Genomic DNA, 25,289 nt, shown 5'->3' on the forward strand with positions numbered 1-25,289 from the left:
TACGACATGAAGTGGGGAGGAAGGACACTCTGAAAAGGTCAAAAGAAGATGCATGTGTAAAAATTAGTTTGAAAAACTAGAAGCGGCTTCTGCCCTTCTAAGTAGAAACAACAGAGACCTGGGGGAAATCTGCACTTCTGCCTTTTTCTCCCTAACGCAGGGACTTGCTTCTGTTAAGTCAGTGGTTCCCAACCTTTGATCTGGGGATCCACCAGTCGATTTTTGAAATATTAACTGGTACATTTCTTAGCGGATGACTTCTGCTGCTCCCCTTCTCCTGCTTTAGCTGGGGTTCCCCACAGGGAGGGACGCTCAGGTGACCCACGCTCTCCTTCCTTGGTTTGCACAGGGCTTTTGGTGCTCCTGGCACAGCCCCACCCTAAATGACCTCATGACCGACTGGCCTCTCAGTGGGTGGAAATACAGCTTCCAGAAAATGGAAAGTAACTACTCAAGCCAAAAACCTGGGGAGCCTTACTGAAGTTATTTTTTCCACACAATCTCTGCCCTACAGTCCCTCTGCCAGTCATAGCCTCGGTAACCTACGTGAATCTGTTCTTATTTCTGTTTCTAGAAGATTCTTTGAGATTTCTTGTGGAGAAAAAACTAGCGTGGGGACATTTAGTTGCTCTAATCTTTCCAGCTCTCTCCTCTTCCCTCACCTGGAAAAAGATGTCCACTCCCTGACACCTAAAACTTCATTCCTAAAACTTCTCTTTAGACAGAACTGAAACTTGATGTGGCGTGTCCAAAAAAGACAAAAAAGAATTTTAAAATGCCAAAAAAAAAAAAAAGAGGACGACCAACTGCTTCCCAATGGCTGCTGTTTAAGTAGGTTTTCTAGTTGTGTCAAGGCTGCTGGGAAGTCACTCAACTTCTGTGGCCACCTCGGGGGAATCAGCTCAAGGCTCAGGAGGGATTAAGTCTGAGAAGCATTGTTAGTCTCTTCACTCCAGCAAATTCTATTCTTAATGGTGAGGTATTTTTACAAATTAGGCCTTCTGAAGAGACTTCAAGTTGTCAAATTCCGTCTGGGACTCGGCTTAATGTATGCATTTGCTCTAAATGTTGCCCATTTGGGGAAGTGTTTGTGAAGGAGAAATCCCCTTTTCCATTCATAACTTGCAATTTTTCTTTAATTTTATGAGCATAATTGAACTCTCTTTTCTTTTGAAACCTAAGAGACTCTGACCTTTTGCTAAAGATTTCCCCCTCACTTTATATTACATTGTCCATAAGAAAAATGACAATTGTTTTAGAAAAATATGCTGATAGGAATGAAAAGGGGGAGAAATCTTACTTCATTTTAGAGACGGGTAAATAGCTGAAAGTAGTTATGCAATAAACACCCTATGGTTAAATCTTTAATAGGCTGTTCATGCGACTCTTCAGTTTTAATTTATTCATGCTTGCTTTCGTGATGGCTAAACTGCCTCATTTTGAAAGAAGTACCTTGGTTTCCCGGCTGCTATTATAAGTAGCACACAATGGATTAGTTTGCTTCCTCCTGGGGTTGCTGGGGTGCTGGCTGCCAGGCAATCCTTGGCTTTCCCATCACATGGCGATGTCCTCTCCTTTCTGTTCCAGGTTGCAGTGACTTCCAGCTTCCTCTCTACGAGGCCTCCAATAATAGGATTAAGCCCCATCCTGATTCCGTTGGCCAAACCTAACTAAAAGTAATGTCTTCAAAAGGTCCTGTTTACAAGGAGTTTATGCTGCAGGAATAAGATTAAATTAATGAGCGTGGTTTTTGGGAGGTTTGTAATTCAATCTACCATAAGGACACAGATCATTTCTGGCATTTTCTACTGCTTACTCCTTGACTGCTTAGTCTGTTTCTCAATGGACAGGGAAACCAAAATAGAAGACTGTGACTTTGTTAACAACTCTGATGGAGAGCATGGCAGGGGTGGGGTGGTAACCCATGGCTGCAGTGACTCATCCTCAAACTAGAGAGTCAGAAACTGGCCCCTACTCTCAGTCAGAGAAACCCTAACTCTACCAGATACAGGTTTTTTTTTTTCTTTTTTTCCTTTTCTTTCTTTCTTTCCTTTATTGATTTATTTATTATTTATTTATTTATTTATTTATTTTTGATGTGCACCAGCTCCCCTGACTTCATTTGTTTGCCTGGGTTTTTTGTTTTTAGCAAGTACTGGAAATTGAATACAGAGAAGCAGGTGCTCAATCACTTGAGCTATATCCATTCCTTAGGTTCCTTTTCTTAAAGGATCAGGAAATGAAACTCTACAAACTTCTTTGAAAGTTGCCCTTTCCACTTTTGTCATACAAAATTCTTCCTTAAATGCAACCAAATATCTCCTGCTTTAATTTAAAATTATTTCTGCAGTTTGGTCATCCACAGAAGTGGAGGGCATTTACATTCATTACAAGCTCCTCATAAAACAAACTGAAGTATCTTAAGGTAATGAAGGATCAGTTGCCAAACATCCCAAACCAATAGGCCAGTCTAAAAATTTCTCCATTCCTCTTTTCTTTCAGATGCCCAGTTTCTATTACTGGTTATTACTTTTCTCTGATCCTCTCCATTTTCTACATTTGAATTGAAGCTGGGTGTATTATTTCACTATGGATCCAAGACTCATGTGGAAAGAATCTGCAAAGACAATTTCTGGCCACGATAGGTCATATTTCCATTCACACCTCACTAGATCACATTGACATTTCCACTGTACCACAGACTCATTTTCAATTAGTTGCTCAGTTCTTTTTTGCTATTGTTTGACTTGTTTCTTTTTCTTAGTGCCTACCTTGTTCTTATCTCTACTGGCCTATTCATCTTTGCATCCCTAGAGGTTGGCATAGTTCCAGGCACATAGCAGGCCCTCAGTAAACTTGGGTGGTATTGAATTGGCATGTCAAATGGATGGTACAGTCACTGGGAGCACAAGAGAGAATGGAAAGAGCTGAGGAGTCAGAAAAAAAGCTTCCTGAGGAGTGGTATTTCTTCTCTGGTCCTTTAAGGAAGAAAGATATTTAGATGGTCAGGAAGAATGGGAAAAGGCAGTGTAGGAAGTTGAGTACTAGAATGTAGTAAGATTTGCAGACAGAAAGAATGTAATGTATGTTTAGGAGGGAGGGTTGGCGTGGACAGTATGGAAATGTGGGCAGAATTAGTTCTGAAGGTCCACTTCTCTTTTCATTTTAAATATTCCCACGATTTCTGCCTCAGAGAACCAAAAAAAGTGACAGCCTTCTAAGAGGAAGAGGTGACTACTCTCAACAATGATGACGTTTTCCACCAGCATTAGCAGACGGTGGCACTGCTCGGCAGCACTGCGGGCTTAAAGCCTAAGCCTGGCTGCCCTGTGCTCCATAAAGTCTTATAGATGTGATTGGCTAAAGCAAGGAAAGCAGCCAAAGGATAGGTCAGACGTTCCACTGAGAGGCCGAGGGTCATTGCCACCAGACTCTTTTGCAGCTATCAGTGTGCCGTTCGCTGGTGGGTGTCCTGTGGAATGGTACAGGAACAATCATCAGAAAGGTTCTTAAGACTGTGACTCTACTCTGCCATGACGTTAGCCATGTGCAAAAATAAGCTTCCAAATGCTTTGGGAGGTCAAGTTAGAAAAACCAAAACCAAAACTTCCCTGAAAATTTTTGTCAATGCAATAATGGGTTTTCTTCCTTGGCAATAGTGAGCCTAGTGTGGGAAAGGGGTTTTCCCAGCATCTCTGCTGTCCTGGTACCCTGAACCCTGAGTACTCAATACACAAATAGCAAAATGTTTAGAGATTGCAGGGTCCTGCCCAACCCTCCCCTGTGGTCTCCAGAAGGAGGGGTAGAATGTTTGAGATCAGCCTGGGCTTATCACCATGAGGAGAGTTAAACAACTGTTACTAGGATTTACTGGGATCAAGAGAGGAAGGGATGAATCATCTTCTCCATGAAGATCAGAAGACAAAGTACGAGACCAGCTCTAGCATCTCCTCAAGTTCTGCACTCCCAGCCGCAGGGGTCTCCTGAGCAGCAGGGCTGCAACTCCCTCTATTCACCCCTTCCTGTAGGGCTCTCTGTGACGTCTTTTTATTTCATCTATGTTGTCTCTCATTGCATTAATATTTTAAATTTTCATGAAGTCAAACCTCTATCTTTTTTCGTGTGGTTTCTGGGTTTTGTATATTGCTCTCTCTCCCTGAGATTACAAAAACATCCTCACAAGTTCATAATTTTTCTTTTAAACACAGGACTTTAGAAATAAACCCTTTCGTTTTCATTAAAGTAAAACTATATGTGGATTTTTAAAAATCAACTTGTACAGAATGTATACTGAGAGGCAGTAGTCCCCTGCTCTGTCCCTCCACAACCACAGCTCTACTTATCAGAATAAACTCCTTTAAAATCTTTTAACTATTTTTCCCTTCTGGCAAAACAGGTTTTCCGGCTTTGGCTTCTTCTGCCCTTCCTCATCCCTCACCTCCAACCACTTTCTAGTCTCTAGAAATCTTTGTTCCACAGATGGTACTTCTGTTCTCATTGTAATGGTGGACATACAGTTTTTTTTTTAAATGACCGTTATTTTAAGGATTCTAGGAGCAAGAGGGGATAAACACATCTGGGGAGTCCACAGACTCCGCAGGGAGAAATCTTCTGTATTTTACAATGGAAGGGAGGGGGTGTTGGAAAGTACCTGTAAAGTACTTGCCCAGTGTCCCTTTCTGTTTCTCTGATGAATTCATATCAAGGTACTAATGGCAAAGACTGTTAAATGTGAGCTTCTTCACACAGTTTAGGATTTTAAGTGAGACTCTTAAAATTTTAGAATGCCTAGTGGTCTTCAATAGTTTTGCTCATATACCCCCTAAAAGAAATTTGAAAACAATGTATTTCTTTGCTTCTTTTTAAGTTGACATCAACATTCTTGTATTACTTTAAATATCTGCAAAGAATTTAATTTTCAACATATTACAATAATGTCATTTTTAAAGAAAACTATTATATCACTCTTAAATGTATTGAGTAGAATCTAAATCCTATTGTAATATGATACTCAACCATTCACTTTAAAAATATGAATAAGCTCTTTTACAGTTGTGAATGTTTTATTTTATTTTTCTCTTTAAATACATTCCAAAGCTTCCAGATGTATCCTAATGTAACATATTATATGCCTGAATAGTGTTATTATTTTATTTACCTTAATTCTCTATTGGTAAGTATGTCAGTTGAAATTTAAACTATTTTTAAATTTTCTGTGATCTCAAGGCCATAAGGGATAAAGAAACTTCTCTTGATTATATTACTATTACTAATATAAATAATATATGATTGGTCAATTAACAAATCTATTACAATTTTTATAAATAACCGTTAAAATAAAATTTTACTAAAAATGTATCTTTTAATGAGATGGATGAATATTACATATTGCTAGAATTAATAGGGTTGGGCAACAAATTATATTCTTGCTTTAAATTTTTGTAGAAAAAAGTGTTGACAAACCTTTTTCACATAAAAGATTTTGAAATAGAACTTTTGTTACAGCAATATCACTCAATTCTTTGAACACTTTCCCTATAATACTTAAAAACTCACATAGTGATCTATTTAGTAAACTTATTTAATGGTTGAAAATAGTAAGATTTACAATTGTGCATTTGGCAGAATTAGGAGAATCTCCATGTGAGAGAGAAGTACCTTAATTAAATGAAGCTGGTTTTCTAAAGTTCTGGGCATTTGGAAAATTTTGTCTTATACCCATCTACAAGTAGAAAGCTTGCTCTTAAGAGTGGGGTTTACTTTATGAAAATTAACAGCAAGAAAAAAAGATATTAGGCCACTTACTAAGTATGGACTTTAAAAGGTTGTGGTGGTTTGAAGCTGTATGTACCATCAAAAACATATTTCTAAATCTAATCCATTCCTGTGGGTGTGAACCCATTGTAAGTAGGACCTTTTTTTTTTTACAGAACAATCTCTTTAATGAACATAGATTAAAAAATTCTCAAGAAAGTAGTTGCAAATAGATTTCAGTAGCATGTCAAAAGACTTATACATCATGACCAAATGGGATTTATTCTTTTTTTTTTTTTTTTTGGATACTTCCTTTTTCTTTAACAGTAGGACCTTTTGATGAAGTGTGACCCACCTCAATAGGAATGGATCTTAATCCTCTTATTGGAGTCCTTTACAAAAGATGATGAAATTCAGGCAAAGGGAGAGAAAACCACAAAAGAGAAGAGAAGAGAAGGGAGAGAACAGCAGATGCCACCATGTGCCTTGCCATGTGGCAAAGGAGCCAAGAATCTCCAGCAGCCGATCTTCAGAAGGAAAGTATTGCCTTGATTTGGACATTTTCCTGGACTCTAACTGAGCAAATATTCCCATTGCTTTAGCCAAACCATTTCATGGTATCTGCTTGGACCAGCCTAGGAAACTAAAACAAGGGTATATTAATAATTTTTGTTAAATGCATTTTTTACAGTAGACTCCACCATATATCCCCATTAAGTTAATCTAAATCTAATTGTATACAGAGTCAGAATGAATAAATGAGCAAATAAATGGTTGAGGAATGGCAGCAGCAGAGGCCTAGGACCAAGCAAGCAATCAATATGAATTGACAGCATCCAATAATCTGTGAAAATCAGTGAAGGGGAGCAGGTATACCTCAGTGGTTTAGGGCCTGCTTCATATGTATGAGGTCCCAAGTTCAATCCCAAGTACCTCCTTAAAAAAAAAAAATTCTTCTAGGACCTGAATAAATGTTCAAGAAAATATAAAACATGAACTTATTCTCATATATATTCTTTTTAATTTTTTTTGTTTTAATCAGACAAGTACTTTTTCTTTTATTTGTTTTATTTCTCCCCACTCCCTCATTGTTTGCACTTGCTGTGTCTCTTCAGTCTTCTTTGTTTCTTTAGGAGGCCCTGGGAACTGAACCTGGGACTTCCAATGTGAGAGGGAGGTACCTAATCATTTGAGCTACCTCCATTCCCTGCTTTTGTTGTGCCTCTAATTATGCTTTTCTTTTTGTGTATCTTGTTGCATCATCTTGTTGCATCAGCTTGCTGCACCTGCCCATCATGTCAGCTCGCTGAATTGCTCATCTTCTTCAGGATGCACTGGGAACCCCCGCTCCCTGCTTTGTTGTGTCTCTCATTATGTTTTCCTTCTGTGTCTCTTGTTGCATCATCTTATGTCAGCTTGCTGCACTTGCCCATTGCGCCATCTCACTGTCTTCTTTATGAGGCACTGGGAACTGAACCATGGTCTCCCATGTGGTAGGCAGGAGTTCAGTCACTTGAGCCACATCCGCTTCCCTATTTGGAATTTTAATGTTGCTTTATTACAGATAAAACTGGAAGTTGTCACCTCCCTCTCCTTGCAATTATTCAAGATATGTATCTGAGACCCAGACCAAGGCAGAGGTGACTGAGAGTGTTCACCAAGCTCTTTCTTATAATAAAGAATGGTGAAAATGCAGAGGGCTCCTGTTATAGCAAGTCTTGCTTGGCATGCTTTACAAAGCTTGAATACTCCAATTCTAAGATTGACAGAGAAGTCACCCACTGAAACCTGCCATGAACACATTCCTGCCTTCAGTATTTCTTACCTGTACTCTCTCTGCTCTCTTTATTGGATTTTGCTTTAGGAGGTACAGTGTCATTGATAATAAACAAGATAGAAGAGGCAAAACTCATTAAATAAAAGCTGTCCTCATTCCTGGCAGCCCACTCTAAAATCTACCCCTTTCTAATGCCTCCTTTCTACATCTCAAGAATTATGTAAAAGGCAGGAAGGACACAAAACCTTACCTAGGACTTATATTGTCTTGATTTAAGGAGGGAAAGTTGACCAAAGCACCATATTTCAAACTGCCCCTTTATTTGGCATCCTGAAGTGTTTTACTTTCCAGAATATTGCAAAACAGTAAGATTCAGATTGACAGGTAAGCCTTTCTTTTAAAATAGGGAGAAGGGCAATGTCATTTTCACTGCAGGTAAGTTTTAGAAAAAAGTATATAAATAAAGAAAAGATCTACAAATTTATTCTCTTAAAATTATCAGTGCCCACATACCCTTTGAAAATCTTCAGGGGCCCTCAGGACTCCCTGCCCTAACCCAAATAAACACATCTTCTGGTGGGGAAGTATAAGCATTGTGGGTACTAGTAGGCTCTCTACTTTAGGAATGAACCCACCAGATCACATCGAATATGCTGCCACTCATTCTGTGCAGTCAGTGACTTCCTTAGGCAGCCTTGGCTGAGCCATAGGGCATACTCTTTCCAGCAAGTAGTCCTGGCCTGTGATTGACATACCACAGACCTGATCAGAGCCAAAGTACAGCCACAGTCTGTGTTCTGTCCTTCTCCTCCTCAGAACTATTTGCATTCCTCCCCACCTATGGACACGCAGAGGGGTCACACTGCCATTCTTCCCTATCAGCTTTTTTTAGAAAGATTTATTTTGTTTATTTCTCCCTACTCCCTCATTGTTTACATTGCTGTGCCTGTTCGTTGTATGCTGGTCTTCCTTTTAGGAGGCACTGGGAACTGAACCAGTGATCTCCCTTTTGGGAGGGAGGTGCCTAATCACTTGAGCCACCTCTGCTCCCTGCTTTGTTGTGTCTCTCCTTATGTTTTTCCTCCTTGTATCTCTTATTGTGTCATCTTGTTGCATTAGCTCACCATGCCAGCTCATTGCACCAGCTCATCTTCTTTAGGAGGCACTGGGAACTGAACCTGGGACCTCCCATGTGGTAGGTGGGAACTCAATCTCTTGAGCCACATCCACTTCACCCCTATTAGCTTTTCAGTTAAAGGAATCTCAGTGCCTTCATTAACACTGAAAGATATCAAGCTGATAGCAGCTTAAACTGTGATCATTGCTAGGAAGATTTGTTTTCTAATAGCATTAAGTCAATTTTTTGAGACATTTTTATACCGTAGTCACAAGATTTGGCACATGTATGCACCACGTGTATGTTTTCTTTTCTTTTTCTGTAAATTGACTCATCATTCTACTTCCACAAATTTATTTTCAAAGAAAAACTATCATATCTCTACCATATTGAGCATTCTTACTGCCTTAGCCTGGCGTCCCCAGAAAGCAAAGCTAGAAATGAAAGCCTGAGAGAAGTGGTTTATTTGGGAATGTGAGTCAAGGGGTTCAGGACAGGGATAGTGAAACAGTGAAGGAGAGAAAGCCAGGACAGGGGTGCCTTAACCAATTGGCCACTGATGAAGACAACTGGTACTCCATCTCATGGTGCCTTCCGGGGAGCCTCATGAAATGTGTCACAGAACTCCACCTGGGAGACAAAAGGGGGAAACATTTATCCATCAGCTTCCAAGTCACCACTGGTCAAGGGTGTTAACTCCCCCACTTGCTTGAGCCCAAATGCTTGATGCATAGTTTCCAAGGATACCCACACCAAGGCAACAGCCTCTACCTGTGCAAAACTGGTTGACTGGTCCACCACAGGTCAGCTGCTCACCACTACATCATTATTCTATATAGGAGGGGGAGAGGGGTGGTGGGCTGGTTGGAAATGTGTGTGTTGGGGGGGGAGGGGGCTCTTATTTTAGACTTTTGTTTGCTTGCAGTGGCTTGGAGTTACGAGATAGAGATTATGGAGAGGGGCAACTAAAATTTTCCCAACCCTGATGCTATCACAGTTCCACTCCCCTCTGGCTAGGGTGGCTGTCTAACTTGACTGCCGTGTGAAGGTGGTGGGGATGGAGGGATGGGGAGTGCTTAATTGGGTGTCCTTGTGAGCTGAACGCTCTCCAAAAAGGGTCTACACATACGAGGTGGACCATATGTGTCCTGCAATGGCAGGGCAGTGACCAGGGAGGAGTAACTCTGGGTGCTAAAATAAAACTCTAAAAACAACTCAAGCAAGATGAGAAACAGCCAGCCCACAGAGCTCCGGTACTACCCTCCAGCAAAGCAAACGGGTCTGCCCCTCCCATTTCTGGGGCACCTTTCTTCCCTCCCCCAAAGCTACCCAATGGAGTGTGCTCTTCTCTTCCCTCTGAGTGTTTCTGCCTGGTGATGAGGGGGATTGCTCTGTGTGTTACCCACACCCTCGAAGGAGGTGGCTGATAGAAAGGGATCTTCCTCACACAATACACTTACAAGTAAAAGGAAGTGGGAAGGGGAAATCACCTCTGTGATATATCACCCACAGAAAAAGCTGTGACTTGCAGTTATTTGGAGACAGCACTAAAAGGAACATCTCAGAAAGTAGAGCCTCGCTCTTTCATTTTTTAATATAAAAGAAAAGGAAGAATTTTTCTTCAACATGTAAGTACATTTATTATGATCTTATTATGGGATAGCTTGGTGTTACTAGTTACCAAAAACCTGCCTGTTTTTTTTAAACAAACTACCTCCAAGATGCATACCTGACCTAAAAGAGTCTTCTGAGTATCTCTTATCTCTGTAAGGCTGTGGCTTCCCAACACATTTGGAGAATCATCATCAGAGTTGTAGCTCATTATTTTAAATTTCCTAGGTGGTGGCAAATGTTGTATCTGTAGGATGAATTTAAATTTTTCAAACCACTAAATTCTGGTGATTAAGTGTATTTGAGATAATCTTGGATAAAATGGAATGTGGCTATTAAGAAAAATCCGTGGTTAGAAAACTAGGTCTGGTGTGGTTCTAAAAGGGGGATTCTAAATATCTTCGGAGAAGATGATTGGACTATGTCTGTGGTAACAGCTGCATAGGACCAACTTGGAGCACAGAATTCATTTTCATTTGTCAATTTTGATATATTTACTGTAAAAAAAAAAAAGAGCTTCCACAAAATCGAGTCAGTAATACAAATAAGTAATGTTTGCAAAGTTTCTGTTTTTCTCTCCTTTTACCAATAGATTTTTCCTGTTGATCAGACTCTCTTACAATGTTTTATTGGTGTTGAGGTGCTTAAGGACCAAGACACTGGTTTCCCATGTAAATATGCGTAGAAAGAGGTTGTTTCATCTCTTGAACCCTGCCTCGTGCAAAATATGCCATCCCTGGTTGCTCGGTGTTTCTCGGTATGTTGTGAAGAGGATCCAAACTTTCCTGAATTGACTAACTGACATTGAGTGTCCTTACAGCTTTCTGTGATTGGTTCTTGAACATGCACAGGGCAGGATCACCACCCCAGAGTCTGTCCAACCTTTGTTTTTCCTCGCTGTCATGCCCTGGTTTATCAGGCTAAGGTGACTGGCTCAGGTCATTGCCCTCGGAGGGCAATATGTTGATTTCTGTCCCTGCCCCGTGTCTGGGAGGTGGCAGGACTTACTTGGCCGTAACTGGTTTACTTTTGTTTTCCCTCCTAAGCATCTGAAGCCATGGGTCACACACTGAAGAGGGCAACACCACCACCTAGGTGCCCCCACATCAAACTTTTTCAGCTCTTGGTGCTGGCTGGTCCTTTGTACTTATGTTCAGGTAAGCAACTTTACCGGGTTCACTGCTACAAGGGTGAAGAGAACAGAGAAGGCACTGTCTGTGCTGCCCCCTTCTGTCACCTGTAAGCTAGAAGGGACTTTCAGGGTGTCTCCAGTCATTTAAAAAAAATTTTTTTCCTACCCTGCCTCCCATTTTCTGCTGTATGTCCATTCACTGTGTGTTCTTCTATGTCTACTTGTCTTCTCTTTATGTGGCACCGGGAACCAATCCTGAGACCTTCCACAGTGGGAGAGAGGCGATCAATCTCTTGCCTCACCTCAGCTCCCTAGTCTGCTGCATCTCTTGTCTTTCCTCTGTGTCTCTTTTTGTTGCGTCATCTTGCTGCGCCAGCTCGCCTTCTTCACCGGGAGGCCCCAGGAATCGAACTCTGGACCTCCCATATGGTAGACAGGAGCCCAATCACTTGAGCCACATCTGCTTCCCACATTTTAAGAATGTGAAAATTGAGGCCCAGAGAGGTTAAAGGACCAGCCCACAATCCCACAAATAGCCCAGGTCTTTAAAGGAAGGGAAGGCTAGTGTTGGTTTAACAAAACCCTAGGGCAGATTCAGAAGAGCAGCTTAGAGATGTGGCCTTTTTCAGGAACACTAGAGGCTCATTTGAATTTTGCGATGTAGGAGTTGACCTAGGGCTCTGGTTCCCAAACTGTATTTCTATGGAGCAGGTTAGCTAAAGTGTCTGTCTCTAAAACTGACTGGTGATGATCTTCTTTCCAGTTTGAAGGGAAAAAAGAGAGTAATTAAGGAATATAATCTTCCTCATGTTAAGAATTTCTCTTAATATTTATATGGCGGATGCCGATTACTTTTTGTCAACACTGGCATCTGATATGAAGGAGTGTCAGGTTTAGCACAAATTTATATTTTTAGTTATTTTTAACTTTTTAACTGACTAATTAGGTATTTTATGTGTGTCCTGAGAAGATTATTTTGACTTCTAGGGGCTTTCGTTCCAGCTCGGGTGGTCTTAACCCTGCTGGACTTATTGCTTGGGAAGGCTGGGGCTTATCCTGAGGGCAGGATGGCTCTGACTGTTTTCCTTTTTGGGGCAGGAAGCCAAAGGTCTGAATCCTGTTGAGCAGCATACCTCCTTGTTTTCCCAGAATGAAGAGGGAGGTTTTGGTTCCAGCATGGTTTGCCAGTCTGCCAAACTCTACTATCAGGGTCCTTGTCCTAAAAGCTGCCCACCTATAACATATCTGAGCCACAAGCATTGTCCAAATGACTAAATTGTGATGGAGGAGTCAGGGCCATGCCAATTATTTGACTGCAATGGCAGTAGTTTTCCATTTTCTCTCCTAGGCTGTAAAGTTGGCTGTTTTAAATGATTGCAGAACCACAAGAACCTTGATTCAAGTTTCACAATTCACACATCAGATTTTGCATATATTTGACAGTTATATTACATTTCCAACAGTTACAATTTTCTTCTGGGAATTTGGGAAATCACTCTAAAACTAGAGTTTTCTAGGGAGTCTAAGTTTAAAATATTTAGGAAGAAATTTACACAGGCTTTCTAGAAATAAAACAAAATGAAAGAGAGACAGAGAGGGAGAGAAATTTTTAAAAGAGAGAAAAACCATAAAAGGAAAAATTAAAACCAAGGCTTTAGCAATTACATCAGGAAAAAAAGATTCAGAAGTAAATGGAAGCAGATGATCTTTGCACTAAAGAAAGGTGTTTAGGAAAGAACCTTGTTCTACAGCACATCCAGACTTTATTGTTTAGTTCAACAAACCAGTTCATGAGTTTCTGATGCCTGAGCACCTACTCTGTGCAGGGCAGGCCATAGAAATTGAACCTGTGATTCCTGCCCTCCAAGAGGTTTTCGTATTTTATTTGAGGAAGGTAAAACTAACCTACATGAAATAAGCAAAGAGCAGTGAAGTACCTGATCCGGTCAGGACCCATGGTCTTAGAAAGGAGGGGTGGGCTGGGCTGGAGTAATTTGGGCAGGCTTTATGGTAGAGGATGAATGGGCAAAAGAAGATATTCTGGGGCAGGGCAATATCATGTACAAAAGCACAAAGATAAGGATGAATCTGGTGTGAGCATTAATTCTTTTGTTTAATTAGTTATTAATTCAACAAACATTGAGATGGCTTTTGCCCTCTTGGGATTTGTGGTCTTTAGGGGGTGTATTAGTCAGGGTTCTCTAGGGAAATAAAATCGATAAGAGATATCTGTCAATGTTATACTATTCTATACGCAGCCGCGGGGATGCACAAGTCCAGGTTCTGCAGGCAGGCTGCAACCAGGGGCTGCAAAGAAAGTCCAATGAAGGTTTTTTATGAGTTCTGGGAGATACTGGCTGTCCAAAGATGAGCTGGGAAATTCTCTCTCCATGCTGGAATCACTTTCTCTTTTAAGGCATTCAACTGATTGGCTTAAACATCACTCTTGCTGATGGCAACGCCCTGAATGATGTAATTATAACCAGCTATCTACGATTTACCACTGCAGTAAAGTCAATGGTGACTAAAGTCCATAAATGCCCTTGTATTACAGTTAGCCCAGTGCTTGCTTGACCAAACAACTGGGCAGAATTACCTGGCCAAGTTGACATAATAGCCTAATTATCACAGTCCACCCCTTGTCAACTTGGCAACCATACACATTACCTTAAACCAGTCTTAGTCTCTAAGTAAAAACAATAATAGACATGCATAAATATATATTGCCACCTAACAACGTTCAACTTTTCCTACATACAACCAGAAATGCATTAATTCCATACAGAATAGGGTGCAAGTTCTTGGGTAATATTCACTCTCAAACTTGACATCCTCAACTATTATGACATGAAATGGATACAACTTGTTATATGATAAGGGGAAAGTTTGGAGAAGAAAACAAAGAAATTTGTTTTGTGTACACATACAATCATCAACGTAATGAAACAAGGAAAAAAGATTCATGACCATTATAGTCCTCGTTTCGGTAACTGGTCACGTGGTCAAAGTTCATATTTATCACTATCTCCTTCCACTACTCACTCCAAGTTTCCATTACCCTCAGCAAACACTCTAGCTCTCCATGGTTCTTTGCCTGGTGGGGAGACCCAAACTTTCATTCCTGAAGATTCTGGGCCATTGTTAGTCCTGCTTAATTGAGTTGTTGCAATTTTCCATTGACTTTAATCATAGGACATGGCAGTACTAGGAGATGCCCTAGAGGATCTCCTGTATTCCAGGCAAACTCTTCTTTACCTCCATTATGTAGATGCAGTCCTATTTCCCCTTGATAGTCAGAATCAATCACCCCAGCCAGTACAGTAATTCCCTTCTTTGACTGTTGATTCAGAGGTAAGAGGAGCCCAAAGTGGCCAGGTGGCAATTTTAACTTCCAGTTTAATGGAATCATTGTTGTGTTCCCTGGTGACAGCACTCCTCCTTTTTTCACTAAAACCTGTAGACCAGCAGAGTTTGAGGTTGCAGGGACAGGAAGCAAAAAGTTTCCTAGTGGATCACTTGGGGTAATAGTGAGTGGTGCCACTCCCATTTCCACCCCTTGATTCCTGGGCCCATGAATTCTGGTTATGGGAGAAACAGCACCATAGAGTGGACACTGATTTAAAGCATACACAGCCTCCTGGAGAACATTGCCCCAGCCTTGAAGGGTATTGCACCTAGTTGGTGCTATAATTGAGTCTTCAAAAGGCCATTCCACTGTTCTTTCAATCCAGCTGCTTCACGGTGATGGGGAACATGGTAAGACTAGTGAATTCCATGGACATTTGCCCATTCCCACACATCATTTGCTGTGAAATGGGTTCCTTGATCAGAAGCAATGCTGTGCGGAATGCCGTGGTGGTAGATAAGACATTCAGTAAGTCTACAGATGGTAGTTTTGGAAGAAGCATTGCATGCAGGAAATGCAAACCCATATCCAGAGTATTTGTCTATTCTAGTTAAAACAAATTTGCTGCCCCTTCCGTGGTAGAACTGGTCCAATGTAGTCAACCTGCCACCAGGTAGGAGGCTGGTCACCTCAAGGAATGATGCCATATCAGGGGGCTGAGTGTAGGTCTCTGCCTTGGTCAGGCAAAGTCCGTATTGTGGAGCCCATGCACAACCTCCATCCCTACCTCCATGGCCACTTTGTTCATGAGACCACTGAGCAATGACAGGAGTGGCTGGGGAAAGAGGCTCAGCATTAGCCACAGAGTAGATCATCTTATCCACTTGATTATTAAAATCTTCCTCTGCTGAAGTAACCCTCTGGTGAGCATTCACGTGGGACACAAAATTTTTCATATTTTTTGCCTACTCAAAAGGTCAATCCACATACCTCTTCCCCAGACCACTTTGTCACCAATTTTCTAATCATGTTCCTTCCAAGTCCCTGACCATCCAGCCAAACCATTGGCAACAGTCCATGAATCAGTGTACAAATGCACCTATGGCCATTTCTTCCTCCAAGCAAAATGAACAACCAGGTGCACTGCTCGAAGTTCTGCCCACTGGAAGGATATACCCTCTCCACTGTCCTTCAGGGATGTCCCAGAAAGGGGCTACAGTGCTACAGCTGTCCACTTTTGGGTGGTACCTGTATATCGTGCAGAACCATCTGTAAACCAGGCCCAAGTTTTCTCTTCCTCAGTCAACTGATTTTAGGGAACTCCCCAAGAGGCCAAAGCTGTGGGCTAGGAGAGAGAAGGTAACATGGCAGGGGTGGTGACCATGTGCATTTGGGCTACTTCCTCGTGTAACTTATTCATTCCTTCAGGACCCGTTCGTGCCCTATCTCATACCACTTCCACATTATTATGGAGTGCTGCTGTGCATGCCCAACTTTATGGTTTGGTGAGTCAGACAATAACCAGTTCATGATAGGCAACTCAGGTCTCATGGTAACTTGATGGTGCATGGTTAAGCGTTCAGTCTCTATTAAGGCCCAGTAGCAGGCCAAAAGATGTTTCTTAAAAGGGGAGTAGTTATCTGCAGATGATGGCAGGGCTTTGCTCCAAAATCCTAAGGGTCTGCATTGTGATTCTCCTATCGGGGCCTGCCAAAGGCTGCAGACAGCATCTCTGTTTGCCACTGAAACTTCCGGCACCTTTGGGTCTGCTGGATCATATGGCCTAAGTGGTAGTGCAGCTTGCACAGTAGCCTGGACCTGATACAGAGCCTCTTCTTGTTTCAGTCCCCAATCAAAACTAGCAGCTTTTCTGGTAACCCGGTAAATGGACTGAAGTAGCACACCCAAATGAGGAATGTGTTGTCTCCAAAAACCAAAGAGACCAACTTAATGTTGTACCTCTTTTTTCGGTCATAGGAAGGGCCGTATGCAACAGCTTATCCTTCACTTTAGAAGGGATATCTTGACATGCCCCACACCACTGAACACCTAAAAATTTCACTGAGGTGGAAGGACCTTGAATTTTAGTTGTTTTATCTTTCAGCCTCTCTCACACAAATGCCTTACTAGAGTCTTTGCTACTTCTTGCTCACTAGATCCTACCAACATGATATCATCAATATAATGGACCAGTGTGATGTCTTGTGGGAGAGAGAGATGATCAAGCTCCCTACAAACAATATTATGACATAGGGCTGGAGAGTTGATATATCCCTGAGGCAAGACAGTGAAAGTATACTGCTGGCCTTGCCAGCTGAAAGCAAACTGGTTCTGGTGGTCCTTACTAATAGCAATTGAGAAAAAAGCATTTGCCAAATCAACAGTAGCATACCAGGTACCAGAGGACATATTGATTTGCTCAAGCAATGATACCACATCTGGGACAGCAGCTGCAATTGGCCTGGCCAATTGTACACAATAGCCTAGCCATCACGGCAGTGGGGGGGAGGGGGAGAGGACCAAATTTAATCAAATGATCAAATGAGACAACAAACAAAGACAAAAACTTTGAAGGAAAAACCCCCAGTGCTATGTGGGGAGACACTGTCTTTCCCTGCCAGAGTCGAAAGGGGTGAGAGTGAACCAGGAGGAGTGGAAGGAACAGCAATGAGGGAAATAGAGTGATCAAGTTCCTGAAGATAGACAGTGCTGAAGAGTGGCAGGGACCAGCCCCCTAGGGTTTATCGGCTACAGTCGGAAGTCTGAGAGCACTGGGAAGCTGTTGAAGGGTTCTAAGCAGAAGAGCAACACCAGTGCCACCCACACTTTAATTCTTCATATGGATCACCTGGAGGTCTTGCTAAAATGCAGATTCTGCTTTAGGGGGCTGTGGCTGGGGCCTAAGAGGCTGCATTTCTATGAGCTTCCAGGTAATGCCAATGCTCCTGGTCCACAAAGCTTTACTAGTTGTTGTAAAGGCCTAAATGACAATTTAAAAATTTGATGTTGAATAAAAAGAATGGCTTGTAGAGCTGCCAGCATGGTGTGGCCTTGACAGGGAAGGGGTAGAAGGGGAACAGTCTTGCCATGGGGAGAAGAGTCTAGTATGGGAAATCCTCTGCCCTGAATCAAACTCCTCCAAATCTTGCTCAGTTCTATTCACCCAAGCCTGCCTCCCACCAAGGCAATGTGGATGCCACTTTCACCAATTTTCGCCATACACATTTCTCCAATCCATCTCTTTCCCTTCAGATCCATTCTTTTAGTCAAGTTATCATCATATAATGTCAGTTTTGCACACTGCTCTGCCCTATAAGCCACCCCTTCAGGAGACAAGTCTGTGAGCTGCTCAGGGGCAGACACAATTTATCCTCTTGGTCTCTTAGTACCCAGTTCAGGGCTGACACATGCCCTACCATGTTGGTTCACTAAATCAAAGGCACTTAGAAGAAGTGTCCAAAGAGGACAATTCCATTGGAAGGAAATGCACAAATCATTAGCAATAAAATGTCCAAGCAGTGGGATTAGAGGTGACTTTTTATGCTTTTCTGTATTCTCCATTCTTTCTAAAGTGGATATCTGTTTCTTTTATAGTCAGGGAAAACCTTTATTTTTTTATTTTTTATTTTTTTAAAGATTTATTTATTTAATCCCACCCCCCCACCCCCACCCCCCAGTTGTCTGTTCTCTGTGTCTATTTGCTGCACTTGTTTCTTTGTCCGCTTCTGTTGTCGTCAGCATCACGGGAAGTGTGGGTGGCGCCATTCCTGGGCAGGCTGCACTTGCTTTCGCACTGGGCGGCTCTCCTTACGGGTGCACTCCTGGCCCGTGGGGCTCCCCTACGCGGGGGACACCCCTGCGTGGCGCGGCACTCCTTGCGCGCATCAGCACTGCGCATGAAAAACCTTTATTTTATTTTATTTTATTTTTTTTTTCACTTATGAAAATAACTTTTATTTTTATGTTCATTTATTTTTTTAAAATATTTATTTATTATTATTTTTTTTAATTACATTAAAAAATATATATGAGGTCCCATTCAACCCCACCGCCCCCGCCCCCCACTCCCCCCACAGCAACACTCTCTCCCATCATCGTGATACATCCATTGCACCTGGTAAGTTCATCTCTGAGCATCACTGCACCCCATAGTCAATGGTCCACATCATAGCCCAGACTCTCTCACGTTCCATCCAGTGGGCCCTGGGGGGATCTACAGTGTCCCGTAATTGTCCGTGAAGCACTATCCAGGACAACTCCACGTCCCGAAAACGCCTCCACATCTCATCTCTTCCTCCCGTTCCCCACACCCAGCAGCCCCCATGGCTACCGTTCCCACACCCATTCCACATTTTCTCTGTGGACATTGGATTGGTTGTGTCCATTGCACACCTATGTCAAGTGAGGGCTTAGATTCCACATGGGTACTGGATGCACTCTTCCCGCTTCTAGTTGTAGACACTCTAGGCTCCATGTTGTGGTGGTTGACCTTCTTCAACTCCATGTTAGCTGAGTGGAGTAAGTCCAATAAGTCAAAGTGTAGGAGCTAAAGTCTGTTGAGGCTCTGGGCCTGGGTGTCATATTATCAGTCCAGAGATTCAAATCCCCTACATATATCTTAAACCCAGCACCAACTACAATTCCAATAAAGTAGCATGCAAGTCTTGTGAAAAGAGATCCCCTCTGAGTCCATTTCCATCACGCAGAAACACCAGCTCCAAAGAAGGGCCATCTTTGAACCCCTTCTGCCATGACCATAGAACCCGTGGGTCTCTTTATCCCTCAAAAGAACCAATACCTGGGGTTGTATCTACCTTATCTGTCTCTTAGACTCTGTTCAGTTGTACATAGGGGTATTCCTTCTGACAACCTCCAGACTCTTTTTAAGAGACTCACAGCCTTATAATCTCATTTCTCCTTTCCTTTTCCCCCTTACATTAGGTCAAACCGCTTCCCGAAGTCATGTTATTATATGTAGACAGGTATATTCTGCTGTTCCGCATTGAATCTTTAATTCAAGGTCATTTTCTAGTTGCTTCTTCAGCTGGTATGTGGTAGTGATCCCTCGGTGCCAGGGAGGCTCATCCCCGGGTGTCGTGTCCCACGCTGGGGGGAATGCATCACATCTACACGCTGAGTTTGGCTGTGAGAGTGGCCACATTTGAGTAACATGAAGGCTGTCAGGAAAAACCTTTATTTTAAAACACACTCTTAAGTCATTAATTAATAATGCATACAACAGCACCTTGTGAGGTTTAAAATGCTACTCCGGTTGATTCTTTCTCTTCACCAGTAGCGTGCCCCACTCAGAACCCCTGCTGAGGAGCTATGCTACCAGAGCAGCCTCTCTGACTGCTGTTGAGATCAAATTCACAGGAAGGGATTGTGGGCCAGGCCGCTTGTCCACTCTGCATCTCCCCTGTATCAAGGACTGGGGAAAATTCACGTCTTCCTAGTCTGAGTTCATTTTTTAGCTATATATTAAATTTTGTTATTTTTTTATTATCTGTTTTCTCCAATTTTCCCTGAATGTTTTTTTTTTCCTTTTTTGATCAACATTTTAAAGTATACAATTCAGGGGATTTTAGTATATTCACAATGTTGTGCAACCATCATCACTATCTAATTCCAGAACATGTCCATCACCCCCCAAAATAAACCCTGTGTACATTAGCAGTCATTCCCAATTCTCCTCCTCCATTTCCTGACAATGCCAAATCTACTTTCTATCTCTATGGATTTATGCATTCCGGACATTTTGTATAAATGGAAACATGCCATATGTGACCTTTAGTGCTTGGCTTCTTGCACTTATCATACAGATTTTCAAGGTTCCTCCATGTTGTACCAGATGTCAGTGCTTTGTTCCTTTTTATGGAATATTTACAATCTCCATTGTAGATTGACTTCCTGAGAGGTGCACTATTGGTCTAAAACTAGAGGTCTCCACACTTTTTGGCAATAGCATCTTCTTCTGAATGGCTGAGGGGTTGAAATGGTCAGGGCAGGAAGTGGCAACAGGATCAGGAAAGGGGCTGAGGTCTAAATCTGCCATGTGCTCATGATGGGCTTTTAGTTGCACAGTTTACATCACTCACTGTGAGAGCTGAGCAGAGTTTGCCATCCATTTCTACCTTCCCTCCTTCTCTCTTCTCACAATCCCTATCCCTCCCTGACTGTTGCTGGGTAAAGATGGCTGATGGGTATCCCACACCAGCTGTGGGCACTCCACTCAGTCCAGGTATCAGTCAGGTACCGTGTTGGCGCTAATCCCATCCAGGGTGTGGTTCAGCAAACCAGGCTGCTGGGCCTGAGAGGAAAAGCCTTGTCTCAGTTTGTCAAAGGAGTGCTGATGCAAAGTACCAGAAATGGGTTGGCTTTTATAATGGGAATTTTATTTGGGGTGAAAGCTTACAGTTCTTGAGGCCATAAAATGTCTAAATCAAAACACTATCAGAGATGTTTTATCACCAAAGTCAGCTACTGGTGATCCGGGAGTCCTGCCACATGGTGAAGCAATATGGTAGCTGATCTCTGCTGAGGTACCTGCCTTCCCCTTCAGAATCTACCATATTCTGGAGCTCAGCTCTGGGCTAACAGGCATAGGACTCTTTCTGGGTCTCCTCTCTCAGTCAAGGCTGCACCACTTTCTTCCTGAGGTCAGTTGTGGGTCAGCCCCAAAAAGATTAACCAATTTGCTCAAGGTTATGATTCTAATATTCAGTAGATGGAGCCAGACCTCATCTCCCAGTGCTTAGACAAGCATTCAAGAAGTATTTATTGAGGAACTTCAGGAAATATAGCAGAGTAGGGAGCTCCAGGACTCAGTCCTTCCATCTCAACAGCTATTAAACAGACAGGAACTGTCTGAAGCAACTATTCTGGGGCCCCAGAGGCCAGAAGAACACTGTCCAGCACTCAGGGAAGAGCAGGAAGCAGTGGCTGATAAATTATGGTAAAAAAGAGTGAATTGCCCTCTCCACCTGGGGACTGTTGGCACCCATCCTCCAATTCTTGTGGTGGACCACTGCAGGGTCAAGTCCCAGGTATCTCACTGGTGGCAGAAAGGGTCAGAAAAATCCTCTTCCACAGTGGACATGGCTGATTACTGATAACAACATTTGATTAATGAATTTGAATCACTAGGTCCTGTCTCTGAGCTGTTGTTTCCATGCACCATGGACAAAGGCAGCAGTGAGGATTTAAAGGGGATTTAAAGGTACAACAGTTAGCTACATTTGCTAGGCAGGCCAGGAAAGCACAGCTTTGGGGAATTGTCAAAGAGGTTTATGGAATCCTTCCCGATCCCCTCCCAAGAGCACTTTGGAGCTGGTCGGTGATCCTTTTGTAAGTCCCTGGTCCTGTTTTGACTGGGAAATACTGGCTTGGAAGAGTCCTCTCAGGGGTGACTCTCCTCCCAGAATTTGCCCTGCTGACAAAAAACAGCTAAAGACAATGAAAGAAATGTAAAAAAAAAACTATAGAGCAAAATGAAAACAAACAGAACAAACCAAGATTCCTGGAGAAGGAACAGAGGACAAGAAGCTTTCACCTGGAGGTGAAACAATCGCACAAAAAGTGCAATCTTAAAAATTGTACTGCATATCCAGGGCAAGAATCAATGAAGAAAAACTGAAAAAGTCTGATCAGTTAAACACAGGCTATTCCAAAGGTCTAGAATAAGGTCATATAGCATAAGGCAAAGAAGAGCCTTAACAGAAAACTGAAAGCAAGAGAGAGAAACTGACCTTCAGAATGAACTCATTGTGGTGGTTTGAAACTGTATGTACCCCAGAAAATCATGTTCTTTGAGCTGACCCATTCCTGTGGGTGTGAACCTATCATGGGTAGGAACTTTGATTAAGTTACTTCAGTTAAGAGTTTTTGATTAGGTTATTTCAATTAATACATAACCCAGGGTGCCTCTTAATTCTCTTATTGGAGTCCTCTATAATGGGGGAACATTACTACTGACCCTACAGAAATAAAAAGGATCATAAGATGATATTATGAACAACTGTATGCCAAGAAATTAGATAACCTAGATGAAATGGACAAACTTCTAGAAACACAAGAACAATCTACACTGACTCTAGAAGGAAAAGAAGACCTCAACAGGTCAATTACAAATAAAAAGACTGAATCAGTCATCACAAACCTTCCCAGAAAGAAAAGCCCAGGACCAGATGGCTTAACAAAAGGATTTACCAATCATTCCAAGGTGAATTAATACTAATCCTGCTTAAACTCTTGAAGAGGAGGAAACAATGCCTAACTCATTCTATGAGGTCAACATCATCCTAATATCAAAGCCAGATAAAGATATGACAAGAAAGGAAAATTATAGATATAATGAAAATTACATATATATTGAAAAATATATATTGACCAATGGAATTGAGTTGAGAGTTCAGAAATAGACCCTTGCATCTATGGCAATTGATTTTTGACAAGGCTGCTAAGCCCACTCAACTGGGAAAGAACAGTCCCTTCAACAAATGGTGCCAGGAGATCAAGATACTCATATACAAAAGAATGTAAGGAGACTCCTATCTCACACCATATACAAAAATTAACTTAAAATGGATCAAAGATCTAAAAATAAGAACCAGAACTATAAAACTCCTAGAAGAAAATGTAGGGAAGAACCAGCTTCAAGATCTTGTGGTAGGTAATGCTTTCTTAGGCTTTATACCTACAGCACAAACAACAAAAGAAAAAATAGAGAAATGGGACCTCTTCAAAATTAAAAAAATTTGTGCATCAAAGATCTTTGTCAAGAAAGTGAAGAGACAATCTACTTAATGGGAGAAAATATTTGGAAACAACATACCCAATAAGGGTTTAATATCCAGAATATATAAAGAAATTCTATTACTCAGCAATAAATAGACAAACAATCCAATTTAAAAATGAGCAAAAGACTTGAACAGACATTTCTCAAAAAAGGATATGCAAATGGCTAAAAGCAGATGAAAAGATGCTTACCATCACTAGCTATTAGGGAAATGCAAATCAAAACCACAATGATACATCATTTCACACCCACTAGAATGGCTATAATTAAAAACTAGAAAAATACTAGTGTTGGAAATGATGTCAAGAAGTAGGAACAGTCATTCATTGGTGGAAATGTAAAATGGTACAGTCACTGCGGAAGACAGTTTAGCAGTTCCTCAGGAAGCTAACTATAGGATTACCATATGACCTGGCAATCCCACTAATAGGTATATACCCTGAAGAACTGAAAGCAGGGACTTGAACAGATATTTGCACGCTGATGCCCATAATAGCATTATTCACAATTGCCAAAAGATGGAAGCAACCCAAGTATCCATCAACTAATGAATAGATTTTTTAAAATGTGGTTTATTCCTACAAGAGGATATTATTCAGTCCTAAAAAGGAATGAAGTTCTGATGCATGCGACAACATGGGTAAACCCTGACGACATTATGCTGAGTGAAATAAGTCAAAAGCAAAAGGATAATATTGTATGATCTCACTGTTATGAACTATTTATAATAAGCAAACTCATGGAGTACTCTGGGCTAGGTCTTCTTGAAGACACGGCAAATACGGCAATGAACAAAACAGACAAAACCCCAGCTTTCATGGCCCAATAAGTAACTAGACATAAATATTAGCTGGAGAAAAGTGTCCTGAAGAAGAATTAATCAGGGAAAGGCAATAAAGAATGGCAAGACGATGGAGTTGAGGGGCATGTGGCTTTAGGGAGAATCAGAGAAGGACTGCCTGACAAGGGGACACTGGAACAAAGGCCTGAGTGAAGTGAGGGAGTGGGCCATGTGGTAGGCACTGGCACCTGTTTTGTGCAAGGTTCTGTGTAGGAGCTGTACATACATTATCTCACTTGAATTTTTGTACCCACTTTGTTAGATAGATTTTTGCAATATTGATTTGTAAAATGGTGAAACAGACTCAGTCATTTAAGTATGGCTTTAGATAGTAATTTTGAATTTCATTAATCTCAGTTTCCCTCCAGTCATTGAAGTGGACAAAACCCTTGAGAGAATTCGCACTGTTTTCTCATTACCATCTGCATGAGTTGCTGAGGATGGAAATCAGGTCCTAGTGGAAATTTCTAAATTGCCCAGAAGATTTTGGTTCCTCTTTCCAGTCTGGTTCTTCCTCAGTATCAGTATTTTGGTGGGAGGACTTTGGACATGAACATCAGGCCACCCACTGGATGTGTGTCATTGACCTTTAGAGAGACGCCCACATTTTTCCTCAGATGCCTAGACCAAAGGTCCTTAGAGATTAGATAGCCTAACATTGAGTTATGATTTCTCTTTTGTTATTGGCACCACATATAATTCTGGATCCTTTTGGTTGGAACCAAACATCTGTGGCAAATGTCCCTATTATTTGGGACCCCAGAAAGTGAGCTGCTTTCTGCGAGGCACCTGTCTGGTCCATAGCAAGATGATGGTCCTATATATCTGTCATAACCCTGAGAGACATGGAAAGGACCAGAGATTTAGGAGTGGGGGTAGAAGAGGGAAAGGAAAAAAAAGGAAACTCTTATGAA

The 25,289-nt window shown here is 41.8% G+C and overlaps 1 protein-coding gene across 2 annotated transcripts in view; it reads left to right on the top strand.

The window, feature by feature from the left end:
- The first annotated feature begins 9,982 nt into the window (after positions 1–9,982).
- Positions 9,983–25,289, top strand: part of CD80 (CD80 molecule) — a 31,857-nt gene continuing 16,550 nt past the window's right edge. The window contains exons 1-2 of one of the 2 annotated variants that reach the window (XM_058295774.2): positions 9,983–10,276; positions 11,306–11,416. In XM_058295774.2, the coding sequence (XP_058151757.1) occupies positions 11,317–11,416 (100 nt within the window). In that variant the 5' untranslated portion in view covers positions 9,983–10,276; positions 11,306–11,316. The remainder of the gene's footprint in view (positions 10,277–11,305; positions 11,417–25,289) is intronic. The other variant, XM_058295775.2, reaches the window with a different exon arrangement.

This window comes from Dasypus novemcinctus, chromosome 4 (assembly GCF_030445035.2).
Source record: "Dasypus novemcinctus isolate mDasNov1 chromosome 4, mDasNov1.1.hap2, whole genome shotgun sequence".
Classification (NCBI taxonomy): domain Eukaryota; kingdom Metazoa; phylum Chordata; class Mammalia; order Cingulata; family Dasypodidae; genus Dasypus; species Dasypus novemcinctus.